The sequence below is a fragment of the Antennarius striatus genome, chromosome 8, assembly GCF_040054535.1.
Source record: "Antennarius striatus isolate MH-2024 chromosome 8, ASM4005453v1, whole genome shotgun sequence".
Taxonomy (NCBI): domain Eukaryota; kingdom Metazoa; phylum Chordata; class Actinopteri; order Lophiiformes; family Antennariidae; genus Antennarius; species Antennarius striatus.
In genome coordinates this window covers 9,231,512-9,247,198 of record NC_090783.1, presented here as the reverse complement: position 1 = coordinate 9,247,198, position 15,687 = coordinate 9,231,512, and the positions used below count along the sequence as shown (strand labels likewise).

The following is a 15,687-nucleotide window of genomic DNA, read 5'->3' as shown; positions in this document are numbered from 1 at the left end:
ATTCCCACTATAGAAGTAAAGGTATGTACAAGTCATATTCCATACAATATGTTTTAATAAAATTGGTTAAATAGACTAATTTTCTAAATATTATTGTCTATAGGTGTTCAGGCAACTGCGTCCTGTAAAGATGTTGTTGGAACATTTCTAGCAGACCTATCCTTTTTTCATCAACACCTGTAAAGAGACCCTCAAAGAGACCTCGTCTGGACCTTGAAGAGGAGCTGGAGGAAGAACCATTAGAGGGCAGCTCTACTACGTTAGCTTCAAAGGGGGAGGATCGCACCTATGATCCTGCAGAGTCCATCACAGCACTGTCAGAGTCAACACTTGTGTCGTAAGTTACTCATTATGTTGTGTGTGTTAGTGAGTGTACATGTATTGATAGTAGTTCAGTAAAAAGTAAGTGTTGTGTATTTGAATATTCCAGCAAGACAGTAAGTGAAGTGAAGAGTTTAGTTTAACATTTTTTGAGACAGATTCATGTATGTCATGATATTGTTATGGCTCCTTATTTCGTTACATTTCTATTGTACAGTTTATATTCACAATGTCACGAACCGGCTCGGGGTCTGCCCCCAGCCTCGCGGTGGGTTTCCCGCGGCGCAGATCCCACACCTGCGTCCAATCATCAGACGCACCTGCCACCATTTTACCCCTAATCACAGACTATAAAGACCCAGCTTGAACACGGACCCAGTGTCAGATCCTCTGTGTTGATGCCTTGTTTGTCGCCAGTTCATCCTGACTCCTACCTTGACCCAGGATTGTCTTTGGACCCCGACCTGCCTGCCTGGACCCGTATTAGAACTCTGCTTTGTCCCCGACCACGAACTCTGCCTCTCGGACTTGTACCTCTGCCTGCCTGCCTGTTTCCCGTAAGTCCTGTCCGTATTCCCCCGTGTTTGCACGCCGCTCGTCCCGCTCTGTTTCCCTGGACTCGTGCATCGGTCTTTCCCGTGCGTCCCTTGTATGCCTTTGCGGGAATAAAGACTTAAGTTCAGACGTACCTGGTCTCCGCTCCTGTCTCGGGCGTGACAGTAAGATCTGATCAGAATGGAACCAGCGTCTGAACTCTCCGCAAAGGACCGTCTTCTGCGCGCCGAGGGTCGCCTGGACCAAGTCTCCACCGCGATGACTGTGCTGCTCCAGCAGGTCCATCGCCAGAACGACCAGATCCAGGCTCCGCTGCAGCGGGAAGTTCCGGCGAGCGCTGCGCCCAGCGCCTCCGTTGCTTCGGGGCTTTCCCCCAGTGTCATGGCCCCGCCCCCCGGGGATCTCCCTGCTGCGTCACCGGAACCGCGTGTGGGTAACCCAGAAAGGTTTGACGGAGATCCTGCTCGACTCCGCCCCTTTCTGACAAACTGTAGACTTTTAGTCGCCCTTCAACCCCGGACTTTTACCTCTGAACCAGCACGGGTGGCCTACGTCATCACCCACCTCACGGGCCACGCTCAGCTTTGGGCGACAGCTGAGTACGAGCGTCAGTCTCCCGCCTGCTCCTCCTTCCATCTGCTCTCAACGGAGATGATCAAGGTGTTTGAACTCGGGTCTTCGACAGCGGAGGCATCCAGAGAACTCATGTCAGTTTGGCAGGGGCGGAGCATGGTGTCGGATCATGCCATTAACTTTCGGACTTTAGCAGCACGCAGTTTGTGGAATAATGAGGCGCTGGTGGACGCTTTTTACCACAGTCTGGCAGATTATATTAAAGACGAGCTGGTCTCCCACGAACCCCAGACCACTCTCGACGGAGCCATCGCCTTGGCGACGCGGATCGATCAGCGGGTCCAGGGTCGTCGACGGGAGAGAGGGCGCCAGACTCCTACGCTCCCCAGCACTCGCCGATCCAGCGCACTCGGCACTGCCACACCCGAACCTGCCGAGAGACCTGATGAACCCTTGGAAGTGGGCCGGTCCTCACTCAGTGTTGCGGAGCGTCAGCGCCGGTTCTCCGCCAACCTGTGTCTGCACTGCGGGGAGGGGGGACACAGAGTAGCATCATGTCCGTTAAAAGCCAGAGCTCACTGGCAGTAGGAGGGGTCCGGATGAGCTCAGTCACTACCCGACCCTCCCAGACATCTAACCCCCGCAAGCCCCTCGTCCAGGTTCGCATTCACCTCCCTGGTAAGCTCCACAGCCTCTCCGCCCTGGTGGACTCCGGGGCCGAGGCGAACATTATGGACTCTGAGCTGGCCCGCCAGTGGAACCTGCAACGCCAGCCTCTACCCACTCCTGTTCCTGCCCGGGCGCTGGACGGTCACCCCCTGGGTATCGTCACCGAGGTCACCGCACCGGTCCAGATGTCCATTCCCAGAAATCACCAGGAGGCCGCTCAGTTTCATCTGCTCCGGTCACCCGGCCAGGCTATTATTCTCGGATACCCCTGGCTCCGCCGACACAATCCCCGCATAGACTGGTTAACAGTCTCCATTCTGGAGTGGAGTAAAGATAGCCACCGGACATGTTTAAAGGCGGCAATGCCAGACTCTTGCAAACCTCCAGTTGGACCACCTCCCGATATCTCCAAGGTTCCTGAGGTTTATCATGATTTCAGAGAGGTGTTCAACAAAGCCAAGGCTACCTCTCTGCCCCCACATCGGCCCTACGACTGTGCCATCGACCTGCTTCCTGGTTCTACTCCACCCAGGGGTCGTCTGTACTCCCTCTCTGTTCCGGAAAGGAGGTCTATGGAGGACTATATTAATGACTCCTTGGCTACAGGCATCATCCGGCCATTGTCCTCTCCCGCTGGTGCGGGGTTCTTCTTCGTGGGGAAGAAGGATGGTTCGCTCCGTCCATGTATCGATTACCGGGGACTGAATGAGATCACGATCAAGAACCGGTACCCTCTTCCCCTGCTCTCTTCTGCTTTTGAACTCCCTGAGGGGGCCACAGTCTTCACTACATTGGACTTACGCAATGCCTACCACTTGGTCCGGATCCGGGAGGGAGACGAGTGGAAGACTGCGTTTAACACCCCCACTGGACATTATGAATACCTAGTGATGCCGTTCAGACTTACAAATGCACCGGCTGTCTTCCAGGCTCTGATCAACGATATTCTGAGGGACATGTTAAATAAATTTGTGTTTGTTTATCTAGATGACATTCTAATTTTTTCCCGAACTCAGTCAGAGCACGAGAGACATGTCCGTGTGGTGCTCAGTCGTTTGCTCGAGAACTCATTATTTGTTAAGGCAGAGAAATGCGAGTTCCATGTCAAATCCACTTCCTTCCTGGGCTATGTAATTGCAGAAGGAAATATACAAATGGACCCAGCCAAAGTCTCTGCAGTGACCTTTTGGCCAGTTCCGGATAACCGTAAGAAGCTCCAGCAGTTCCTGGGGTTTGCGAACTTCTATAGACGTTTCATCCGGGATTATAGTTCAATTGCAGCCCCTCTCACCACTCTTACCAGCATCAGACAGCCATTTTCCTGGACCCCTGTGGCTGATAGGGCGTTTAACGCTCTCCGGACCCGTTTCTCCTCTGCGCCCATCCTCCGCATGCCAGACTCTGAACGCCAGTTCGTCGTGGAGGTGGACGCTTCTGATGTGGGGGTGGGAGCGGTGTTGTCCCAGAGGTCGGCAGAGGACAAGAAACTTCACCCCTGTGCGTTTTTCTCTTGTCGATTGTCGCCAGCTGAGCGCAACTACGACATCGGGAATCGAGAACTGGCTGGTAAAACTGGCTCTGGAGGAATGGCATCACTGGCTGGAGGGCGCTTCTGTCCCATTCCTGATATGGACAGATCATAATAATCTGGAATATATTCGTTCAGCGAAGAGACTCAATCCCAGACAGGGATTATTTTTCACCAGGTTCAACTTCCCCTTGTCATACCGCCCTGGTTCTCGCAACGTTAAACCTGACGCACTTTCCCGTCAGTTTTCGGGGAATGACGCCTCGTCCCAAGACGGCACACCCATTCTTCCCGGCCCCTGCGTGGTTGCTGCCCTGACCTGGGATGTCGAGGAGAGGGTGAGAGAGGCCATTCGTGACCAGCCCGGACCCAGCGCTTGCCCCGCTGACCGCTTGTTCGTGCCAGATGACCTGAGGACTCCAGTCATCCAGTGGAGTCATGAATCCCGTCTGGCCTGCCACCCCGGTTCCACCCGTACGGCCTTCCTTGTCAGCCAAAGGTTCTGGTGGCCCAGCCTGAAAAAGGATATCCTGGACTATGTACGAGCGTGCCCTATCTGCACCCGGAATTAATCTGTGTGTCGCCCCCCAGCTGGACTTTTACAACCCCTGCTGGTGCCCAATCGCCCATGGTCCCATATTGCCCTGGACTTTGTTACGGGACTTCCTTCCTCTAACGGCATGACCACCATCCTCACGGTGGTTGACCGGTTCAGTAAGATGGCACATTTTATTCCCCTGCCCAAATTGCCATCGGCAAAAGAGACTGCCCAACTGGTCCTCCTGCACATCTTCCGACTACATGGACTCCCTAAAGATGTAGTGTCAGATCGTGGTCCGCAATTCGTCTCTGCTTTCTGGAAACAGTTTTGTCAGCAGATGGGGGCCACAGTTAGCCTCACCTCCAGTTTCCATCCCCAGTCCAATGGCCAGTCTGAGAGGGCTAACCAGGAGCTGGAGAAAGCACTCCGGTGTATGGCGTCGCTGAACCAACGCTCCCGGCGTGACCAGCTCCTGTGGGTGGAGTACGACCACAATTCTCTCACCAGCTCTGCCACCGGACTCTCCCCATTCCAGTGTGTGTATGGGTACCAACCACCGCTGTTCTCCACCGAGGAGGGAGAGGTTACCTGCCCGTCAGCGTTTGCCTACGCCCGACGATGTCGCCGTACCTGGGTCCGCGCCCACTCCGCCCTGCTGAGGTCATCGGCCAGCTACGTTACGGGAGCCAACCGCCGGAGAACCCCCGCACCTGACTACCTAGAGGGCCAGAAGGTCTGGCTATCCACCAGGGACCTCCCGCTCCGGGTGGAGTCCCGCAAGTTGGCTCCACGGTTCATCGGGCCATTCCCCATCCAGCGGGTCATCTCACCACCTGCCGTCCGGCTCCAGCTCCCTCCGACCATGAGAATACACCTTCCATGTCTCCAAGGTCAGGCCAGTCCACGACAGTCTGCTGGTTCCTGCAGCTCCTCCTCCCCCCCTCCCTCGTCTGCTGGAGGACGGGCTTGTCTACTCCATCCGTCGCCTATTGAAGTCCCGTAGGAGAGGAAGGGGCCTACAGTACCTCGTGGACTGGGAGGGTTATGGTCCTGAGGAGAGGACATGGGTTCCTGCGAGATGTATCCTGGATGGGACTCTCATCACTGAGTTCCACCGCCTGCACCCTGACCAGCCTGCTGTTCGACGTGGCCGCCCGAGGGGGGCTGGCCGCAATTCTCCGGTTCCTGCCGTTCCTGCTTCCGCGGGTCCTGGGGATTCTCGGCAGGTCGACGAAAGTGGTCTGGATTCGGACCGGTCGGAGGAGTATTAGACTTTTCTGGTTACTTCCCCCCCACCCACCCGGCACTGTGGATTCTGTTTTTGGGACTTCGGGAGCCGTCCCTTAGGTGGGGGTTCTGTCACGAACCGGCTCGGGGTCCGCCCCCAGCCTCGCGGTGGGTTTCCCACGGCGCAGATCCCACACCTGCCATCGTTTTACCCCTAATCACAGACTATAAAGACCCAGCTTGAACACGGACCCAGTGTCAGATCCTCTGTGTTGATGCCTTGTTTGTCGCAAGTTCATCCTGACTCCTACCTTGACCCAGGATTGTCTTTGGACCCCGACCTGCCTGCCTGGACCCGTATTAGAACTCTGCTTTGTCCCCGACCACGAACTCTGCCTCTCGGACTTGTACCTCTGCCTGCCTGCCTGTTTCCCGTAAGTCCTGTCCGTATTCCCCCGTGTCTGCACGCCGCTCGTCCCGCTCTGTTTCCCTGGACTCGTGCATCGGTCTTTCCCGTGCGTCCCTTGTGTGCCTTTGCGGGAATAAAGACTTAAGTTCAGACGCACCTGGTCTCCGCTTCTGTCTCGGGCGTGACACACAAAACGTGAGCCTCTATGGAAAATGAAGTTCCTGTCCTGCAGATCTTCTATAATTTTTTACTATATTTTCCTTTGTAATGCTGCTGTTATTTACATCAGTAGTTGTACCCATGTTTAAGTTACGTGTATGCTACTGAAGACAACTGTTTGATTTCTAATTGTGTTCTCATTTTCTTTGATACAGGAAGGAATCATCCACTCCCACCCAGAAGATCAAAAAATACATAGTGTATAAAAGCTGTCTTCTAAAATTATTTGCCGAGTGTCCTGTCTGCACCTGGAAATGTGAGTAAGGACCACAAAACTGGGAATATTCCTGTCTGTGGAGCAGAGATGCTCCCATTGCGAGTTCCGCAGGCACTGGAATAGCCAGCCTGTCCTTGGGAGTACACCAGCTGGGAACCTGCACCTCTCTGCAGCTGTGTACCTCAGTGGAGCTTCCTTCATAAAAATTGCACAGGTAAATAATATGCAACTGCATTCCCTTCAATTCAAATAACTATTCTCACTGTAGAGTATATCTGATTAAGTTACGTGCGTCATATTGAAAAAAAATGGCCTTCCAACAGGTGTTCGAGGCGATGGATCTACAGGTTTTCAAATATGACACATTTCGCCGGCATTCCAGATCTCTTATTGAGCCTGCAGTCATTCACCACTGGAAAACTTTGCAAGAGGTGATGCTGCAGCGGCTCAGTCAAGATAGTGAAGTTATAGTTGGTGGTGACATGAGAGCTGACTCTCCAGGTATTTGCATATGAAAGAATTAGTGAAATTTGTCCCAACATTTTGATATTTGGTGAAGTTCACAATAACCACACGAAAATGCAGCATAATCAAAAAGTATTTGCTAACTAACCGAGTGACTTTGTCATTTCCCTTTGCGGGGATCAATAAAGTATACTTCTTCAATGATGGATCTCAAAACAAATAAAGTTTGGACATCGAGTTGATTCAGGTGAGTGGTTAAAATTCAAATTATAAAAAGGATCATCAGTGACATTATTTAAATGCCCATTTGTTTATTGATCATATGAATTTCATCTATTTTTTTGTGTTGTTTTACTTTGTCAGAGCAGTGAGGTTGGTGGGAGTTACCACATGGAGAAAGAGGGTCTGAGGAGGAGTCTGGCATTGCTGGAAGACCGTGGCATTAACATTGACTACATTGTCACGGATCGTAATCCTCAAATTCAGAAGATCCTCAGATAGAAACACATCACCCAATATTACGATGTGTGGCACTTTGCAAAAGGTATTTGTCCCCGTTATCATGTGCATACATGCGTCACTGAAAGTGCATGATGCACAAAGCGCTTTGTATTGCACATTCCATGAGTGACATTTTAGAAAGCTTGTGTCCTTCCAGTAGCATTTTTAAGCTGTGAGTCATTTAGTGTAATGTTTTGAAAAAGGTTAAGAAATGTTACAGTTGACTGATCATTGTATTTACTATCAATATTAACTTTAGGTATTGCAAAGAAATTAGACAGGACCAGTAGGAACAAAGACTGTCAAACAATAAAGAAGTGGATGAGAAGCATAAACAGGCATATATACTGGATTGCATTAACGTCATCCAACGGGGCAGAGAGACACGCCAAATGGGCTTTAATCCTCAACCACGTGCAGGACATCCACACCCATGATGACCCTCTCTACCCCAAGTGCCTACATGAGGAGCGCCAAAGGAAAATACAAAATGGATCAAAGAGGGTATTTTACTAATAAACCAAAAGCTACTTCATAATCCTCATTCAGTGACCAAAAGACAACTACACCTAGTAATTAATTAATTCATTTTCTTACGCTGTTTCCGCCTTAGCAGGTCATGGGGAGCTGGAGCCTATTCCAGCAGACATAGGGTGTGCCGCGGGGCAAACTCCGTAAGCGAAGCCAGTACACTGTGACACATAGTAATGCGCTTAGAAAATCGTCTCATAGGATGTCAATCAAAATTAATTTTTTTTATCTCCCTCTTCCCGGATCGTGGGCGTTGCTGGAGTCTATCCCAGCGGACCATGGACGAGAGATGGAGGGGACACTCTAGACATATATCGTGGATCCGTTCGAAAGCCACTACCATTCACACACATTCCCGAACCTATGGTCTATTGGCAATACAAATTTTTAGTATTTTGTATTTATTATTATTTTTATTGTTTCTAGGTGATGTGCCTTTCAAACTCTTACAAAGGGTTTTGACCAACAACAGAACTTTGATGGATGTGGCAAAACTGAGCCCTCACCACCAGACTTCATCTTTAGAGGCTTTCCCACAGTTTAATCCTTCGGTTTGCACAAAAGAATGTTGTTTTTTCCTTTATTGGAATGCTTTGCAGGTACATTAAGCAGAAGTTACTCCATTAAGAGATGCAGCCTAACCTGTGTTATATTATCATCTGCTAATTTTTATCTTCTGTGAACTTCCAGACTCTACCTGGCTGCAATGTACTTCAACGAAAATGCAGACGGACCACAAGCCAATACCCGGGAAGGTGTACCCCTCTACAAGATCCACTTTCCGATGGCTTTGAAGGGACAAACCTCACAAGACAGAGCCAACATTCTGTTAGTGTTGCAATATTTTAATATTTCAAACAAACATGTTTTGAAATTCTGATGGTAATTGCTCACAACACGGTAAAAAGTAACCATACAAATACAGAAATAGTAGCAAGTACCAGGATGTATTTTGAACACAATTTTTGTAAACAAAGAAATTAATAAAAAAATATCAGTAACAGTAAAGATATACTGTATCTTTGTGTTTTATTGAACAGGTTTTGTACCTGACATGTTGGACCTCATATTTGACAAAGTCTTGGTGGACCCCATGCCATACACAAATGAGCTGTTGGCCATTCCTGTCCCTGAGAATCTCTCTGCTCAGTATGAGCGTCCGGACAAGGAGGAGGTCATTGCCAGCTACGTGACCAGGTTCAACCGAAACTCAGTCTGAATCCAGCATAGTGGCCTTCATCTTCAGGAAACTCCCGACGTATACGAAGGACCACACAGGCTGGAATGACGACCCGGATTCTGCGTCCTAAATAGCCCCAGCACCAGCCAACAAAGGTGCGATAGGCCAGATGTCTGCACCGTCTACAGAAAAAGGACACAAAATTATTTATTTCACAATGTTTTCAATCCTGAGTATTACAACTGTTGTTGATCTCCTGGTAGGATGGCCATGTGTTCTCATTATTGTTATTGGATGTATTGTTTTATGTAAATAAATGTTTGTATATGGCAACAGAAATGGATTGTGAATACAAAAAAAATGTTCAACATGTCTATTAATAAGACAAAAATCAAGGTGTCGCACATACAATATATTTGACTTTGTTGTACCTATATTTGTCATGTGTTACTGCATTAATGTATGATGAAGCAAAACATAACTAGTTTTTATTCTGTGACATTTTTCAAAGAACAACTTACCGATGTATTGGTCTCAGACGTGAAGGGCCATACTCAGCCCTCATTACGTGACCGGACATTTGTAGAGTGTACACGTTTAGGCACACAGGCTGGAACCCAGGATGTTGAGTCATGCACGGAACCTCATCAACCTCCTGCAGACGGCTCCTAACCTACAGTGAAAAACATGGTAAAGGTCATTTGAATTTATAACTGTAAAAGTAGCCAAACACAGACATAACTTTGTGGTTTAGCAGGGAGCTTGCTACCTGTGGTATCTCCAAACAGCAGATGTTTTTGGCTTCTGTTTTCACAGGACAACCTGCACAATACCCAGAAGTTGAAGACCACTCAAAATAGAGTAGATAAAGGCTACATCAATTGACCAATAACCTGGTGTGATGGTGGCAAGTGTTAGCTCTGTGTGTCTTGACACAGAGGACTGCCTCTAATATTTTGCAGCTTAGTAATGTAACGGTCGTGAAAGGGCTGGCGAAAGGATGACTCGAATAACGGAGTTTTTGCTTCTTTATTTTGTGTCCTGTGGGAGACAACAGTTATTTAATCTCCCCACGTTTCCTTTCTGCACCTCTGCTTCCACAGCAACGCAGTTATCATTCTCTAGAGGATCACAACAGTCCTCAATCACATATATTACACTGAAAGAAAATAAAAACAAAAATAATCATGTGGCCGAACAGAAAGACCAAAATGATTTTTAACATTCAAACATAAACTGTACCTGTGGGAGACAACAGTAAATTAATCTCCCCGCTTTTCCTTTCTGCACCTATGCTTCTAAACAAACAAAATACAAATATTACTCTCCCGCCTCTCCATGTCAACGTCGGTCACATGACCCGGAGCTGCGTCTCAGTTAGCGCCAAAACTTCACCTCGTTATGCCAGAAACAAAACAAAACTACTGAAAACATCACAAAATTATAACATTCTTGAGGTTACAGCGCAAACAGTTCACATTTCACATTAAAATAGAAAAAGAGCGGAGCAGCGCTCCCACACAACCTACCCCCAGCAATGCAGTTATCATTCTGGGGGACAGACCGGGGGGGGGGGGACTACGGAAGCACAGCAGGTAAAGATAACGAAGCGCGCACAAAGCAAGCTTCGCAATAAAAATAAAAGAAAATAAGAACAAAAATGTTTCGATAAAATTCACATAATCAATCACATAATCATCACTTAATGAAAAACAAAACGCTCAAAAATAAACAACATTATACTCCGTTACACGTGCCTCAACTCCCTCTTCTCCCAGCCAGTCACAGTGTGTAGCTCTAATTAGTTCCTAGATTCCTGCAGTCTATTCTGATTAGTAGAAGTGAACTACCAGTTTTGTTCAGTTCATTTACTCCTGTTTATTCAGTGTGGGGCGTAAGTGTCTTGTAATTTGGTTACAAGACACTTACTTAATTGGGAAAATGGGCCGCATCATGTTATGTCTCAACACTCATTGGACCTAACATGATGGAGTGACAGTGAGCGCAGTGTCCCCGAGGAGAGAAAAAAACTTTTGACAAAATAATTTGTCTATATGCAGTAATTGTTCTTGGATTCTGTTGTCAGCTCAATTTACCTAAAAAGATGACTTTGACTTTCTTTGACCAAGCAAATGTTTTGAATCTGACGCATCAAGCTGTCAGGTCGATACAGTGGCTCGTTGGACTGGTAATAGACTTTAAAGGAACTGGTTCACATGATAGCTGCTATGCCCTTCGCTCTCTCTCTCTCTCTCTCTCTCTCTCTCTCTCTCTCTCTCTCTCTCTCTCTCTCTCTCTCTCTCTCTCTCTCTCTCTCTCTCTCACACACACACACACACACACACACACACACACACAACACACATGCGCGTTGGCACCTACACGCCGTTTAAAAAGAGCTGCGCCCCGCCACTTGTTGCATCTGCTTCCGAATCCCTGCATCACTTCCACGTGTTGTCAAGCGCACGGACAGAAAGGGGGAAACACCAACAAATAAAACATAAGCTTAAGAAAATGATAAGTGTGTGTGTTTGGTTGTCTGTGTCGTTCTGGATGGGAAACGCAGAGTGGGCAGCGACGGCGGCAGCAGGACTCAACGACTCCTCGCTGTTGGCAGAGGGAGTGTTTGCTGACACGGAGCGTCCACTCAACCTTTCACGCCAGTTGGGTAACGGGACGTCTGGATTCTTCCTCCTTGACTTCGACGATGGGTTACTGGAGGACTGGCGTTCTCTAGCCAGTAAGAAGCGCCGCGGACGGGAGTCGAAGGACCTGAGCGTCAAGGCGCTCCTGGTGGCCGCATACTCTGTGATCATTGTGATTTCTCTGTTCGGAAACACTCTGGTGTGTCACGTTGTGGTGAAAAATAAACGTAACCAGTCGTCAACCAGCTTGTTTATTATGAACCTTGCTGTGGCTGATATCTTCATCACCGTCCTCAATACGCCATTTACCCTGGTAAGACAATTACGTTTACAATTACGCGTGATATATAATCTGTTCACCGTCGATTAGAATAAAACAAGCGGCACAGTACAAACAATCCAGTCTCTCAGCACATGTCAACAATGGGTAAACTTTATTTTTTTTTGTGTATTTTGAGAAACTTCTGGAGACATTTTAAGCATTGAATAGAAAAATGAGCTGAGCTTTTGTTTTTTTAATCTTTCCCAAGATATAAATATTTTGTATACTTGCAGGGATGAAAATTTTAATGTATAATCAGTGTCACAGAGTGCCAGTCCGTGCAAACTGTCATACAACCTAAGAGAAATAATGACCACAGCACAAAAAAATCACTCAGACACCAAGAATATACAAAAAATCAGCGCACCATGGCAGAGGTCAAAGAAATCTGTGGAAAATATTAAGAGACGCTCTTTGACTTGCTCAGCTCTGAGTTACATGCATCAAGCGTCCTCATTTATATATGTCACAGCATATACCGTCGATAAACATTGCGTACTTCAGATTGTATAATCCAGAAAACATTCATTAAAGCATGTGTCGCACACTTGTATGCAGTCTGCTCCGCATAGTTACCAATATGCGGTGAATTGTGCCACAAATCCCCCTAAATGTTCAGCGCTCAATACTGTACCCCATGAAAGTACTGAGTATGTTTTCAGCCACCTTTGTGGAATCCCAGAGAGGAATCAATAGAGAAACTAATAAGGCTGAGCAGTGGAATACCAAATAGAGAAACAGTGGAATGTAACTGAAAAGTTCTAAACAAAAAATAGATGTAATTATAGATATACTGTAGATATGAGATGCTGACCTTTTATTGTGTGAACAGTGAACACCCAATCTTTATAAACAAACTTCCTTAACTACAGCGGTAACTCAACATCCACTGATTAATGCTTCAACATGTCATTGAAATTATCAAATGCCAGGAATTACCACACAAGTATCTTTGCCATAGTATTATTATTATTATTATTATTATTATTATTATTATTGGTAGTAGTAATGTGTGCAGTGATCAGGAGATATACAGTGATCATCCCGTTAGTGGGAAGTTATTGCCTTGGCAATGGTGGATGGGGAAGGTGATTTGCCTTGCAGGTCAGGGTGCATTTTGTGGACCCTGGCTTATGTTGTGAAATGCTTTGAGACATCAGTTAGACCAGGAAGGCTCTATATAGTTAATTACTGTATTTAAACGTAAGTGTGAGAGCAATATTTTTTTATTGTATTTAAATACCTGACATGTACAGTTTACGACCTTAAATATGCAGTAATTGACTGAAACCTTACAAAACAGCAGTGTTGTGTTGTACATTTATGAGATGAAAATTTCCAAGTATTATACTCTTATTCTATAATACAATAATGTTCATTTTAAATATTGTGCTTCGAATGTGAAGGTGCTGAGAGTTACTGTACATTTAATCATGTCAAATACATGTATGAAACATAATGTGAAAGAGTGAATATTTTTCACCCCAAACGATGGTGCTATTGGTGTTTTATATATATATAGTGTGTGTGTGTGTGTGTGTGTGTGTGTGTGTGTGTGTGTGTGTGTGTGTGTGTGTGTGTTGTTTTTCCCTCAGGTCCGATTTGTGAACAGTACCTGGGTATTTGGGAGGACAATGTGTCACATCAGTCGTTTTGTACAGTATTGCTCTCTTCACGTCTCTACTCTCACGCTCACTGCCATCGCACTGGATCGACGACAGGTTAGTCTTCTTAGAATCTGCCTCTCGTCTCTGAGACAATTCCTACATGCTAAAAATTAATAGAACTTACCTCAGAATTTAAACAAATGGTTTATTGTACAGTGGTCAGAGTTGAATCCAGAATACGAGATCTCGGGTTCCTGCTCCGGTCACACTCAGTCGCAATCACAAAGTGGGAACCCCGGACATTAGATCAGGCTGCTATATACTGTAGTTGTTGCCAAATGAAATAAGCTAACTAACTGGCTTGGCCATGTAAATGCATCACAAGATACTTGTAAACACAAAAGGTGGATAGTCGTAAAAGATGAAAGGTTGGTACTCCCCCCCCGGGCTAATCACAGGGGGCTGGAGAATGCATTTGTATCCTTTTGATTTAGTGCTGCATCCAAGCATACAGTCTACCAATCCTGAATTTTATTTTACTATATGAGCACAAATACCCTTCAGTTCTCCCTTTCAATTCTCTGCACTTTTGTGTCTCACAAATGTCCAAGACTGATGGAACAAAGCGCACTTCCAGATGCCATCAGCCAATAGACTGCATGTACAGTATCACATGACTACCTACCAAAAATCTGCAATGAGGTGAAGTCACAAATGTTAATGCGCGGATGTGCGAGGGTGCACTGTATGGGAAAAGTAGCATACTATAGTGTTTTAATGATATCCTATTAAGTGACATAAGCGAATGGCCATTTGTCTACATGAGCCAACATGTTAGTTTGTTAACTAGCACAAAGCACAAATTGATTATTAGCTTATGTCCTGGTTTGGTATTTGTCTCATGTTGCTCTGCTGTACTGGAGTGGCAGGAGGCGGGGCTGAACTTTTGGGCAGTGCCTCATATCCACACCTGTTGCTCATCTCCATACTTGCCTGATCAGACTGATCAGGTTGAGTCTTTTTAAACCGGCTTATCCTTTGGTTCGGTGCCAGATTGTTTTGTACCTTTGCCCACAATTGTAGTTTCTTTGACTTATCTGCCTTTTTTCTGACTAAACTATGAATGAAAGCCTCTCCGCTACTGTTCTGCATATGAGTCCGAAACCATATCCATCATAAACAACCTGTTAAGCTTTGACTCACACACATAGGATGCCAACATTAACATAACATTAACTTCGACTGATGTTCATCAGCAGGACACACACCGCTGTCTGCAGGACATAAATGCCCTGTCCTAGAGGAGAAAGAACAAGGTACAAGAGAGCAATCTGAATCCAACACATCACATCCACCAGCAGAAAAACTTACAAGTCAGCCATTAGTCAAATCATGCGACAACTCACTGTGGAAGGAGGTCAACAGTTATCTCTGCAACAACCAAGAAGGAATCAAAGGTATCACCAAGTCGGAAAGTATAGCAACCTAATCTATGCCTATGGAGTGTAATGCTTTGGAGTGGCCGAAGGCAGGCATCAATTCCCACTAAGTATAAAAGGCAGATAGAAATAGGCAACCTAGTAAAGGAGAGGAGGCAGCTGAAGAAGTAATGAAGGAAGGCCACAGAAGAGGAGAAGAAAGTAATAAACCTGCTACAGGAAGAGATTCAAGCAGGCTTACATCACTGAAGAGAGTTGAAAACCTCCTGAGAATTATAGAAGGTAGGAGAAAACAAAATCATGTTTCTAGAAAGACCCCTTCAAATTTGTGAAGTCTCTTCACAAAGGAGAGGAGCAGAAATCTATCAGTGTCAATGGCCGACCTGGAAGAACATCTGAAAAAAGAACTGCAGACACCAGAAAAACGTTACAATTCCACTTGGCATGCCACCACTCAGTCCACCAGACTATGAGCTAGACATCAGTCCACCCAGGTGGACTGCATCAGTTCCAGGCTACTACGGAGTTCTATACGAGCTCTTTAAAAAGGTTGTGTGGCAAGAAAAAAGGAGATACCAACAGCTTGGCAGACAGCTAGACGGAACCTCACTCTTCCACTTGGGTCCCTCTCATTCACACACATGTACTCTGTCTTACTGCGGCTAACCTTCATTCCTCTCCTTTCCAGGACAAACCTCCACCTCTCTAGCTTCTCCACCTGTTCCCTGCTCTCACTAC

At 46.7% G+C, this 15,687-nt stretch overlaps 1 protein-coding gene and 3 long non-coding RNA genes across 4 annotated transcripts in view; all 4 read left to right on the top strand.

Moving 5' to 3' along the window:
• The first annotated feature begins 225 nt into the window (after positions 1–225).
• Positions 226–6,754, top strand: LOC137600592 (uncharacterized). The gene is made up of 3 exons (XR_011036960.1): positions 226–337; positions 6,198–6,473; positions 6,583–6,754. It is a non-coding gene; the product is annotated as an uncharacterized lncRNA (long non-coding RNA).
• A 161-nt stretch (positions 6,755–6,915) lies between these two features.
• Positions 6,916–7,723, top strand: LOC137600591 (uncharacterized). Its single transcript, XR_011036959.1, has 3 exons — positions 6,916–6,971; positions 7,088–7,268; positions 7,485–7,723. It is a non-coding gene; the product is annotated as an uncharacterized lncRNA (long non-coding RNA).
• A 123-nt stretch (positions 7,724–7,846) lies between these two features.
• On the top strand, positions 7,847–8,929 carry LOC137600590 (uncharacterized). The gene is made up of 3 exons (XR_011036958.1): positions 7,847–8,355; positions 8,447–8,584; positions 8,797–8,929. It is a non-coding gene; the product is annotated as an uncharacterized lncRNA (long non-coding RNA).
• A 2,560-nt stretch (positions 8,930–11,489) lies between these two features.
• Positions 11,490–15,687, top strand: part of gpr83 (G protein-coupled receptor 83) — a 39,923-nt gene continuing 35,725 nt past the window's right edge. Inside the window, exons 1-2 of the mRNA XM_068321170.1 lie at positions 11,490–11,894; positions 13,499–13,624. Coding sequence (XP_068177271.1) covers positions 11,490–11,894; positions 13,499–13,624 — 531 coding nt within the window. The remainder of the gene's footprint in view (positions 11,895–13,498; positions 13,625–15,687) is intronic.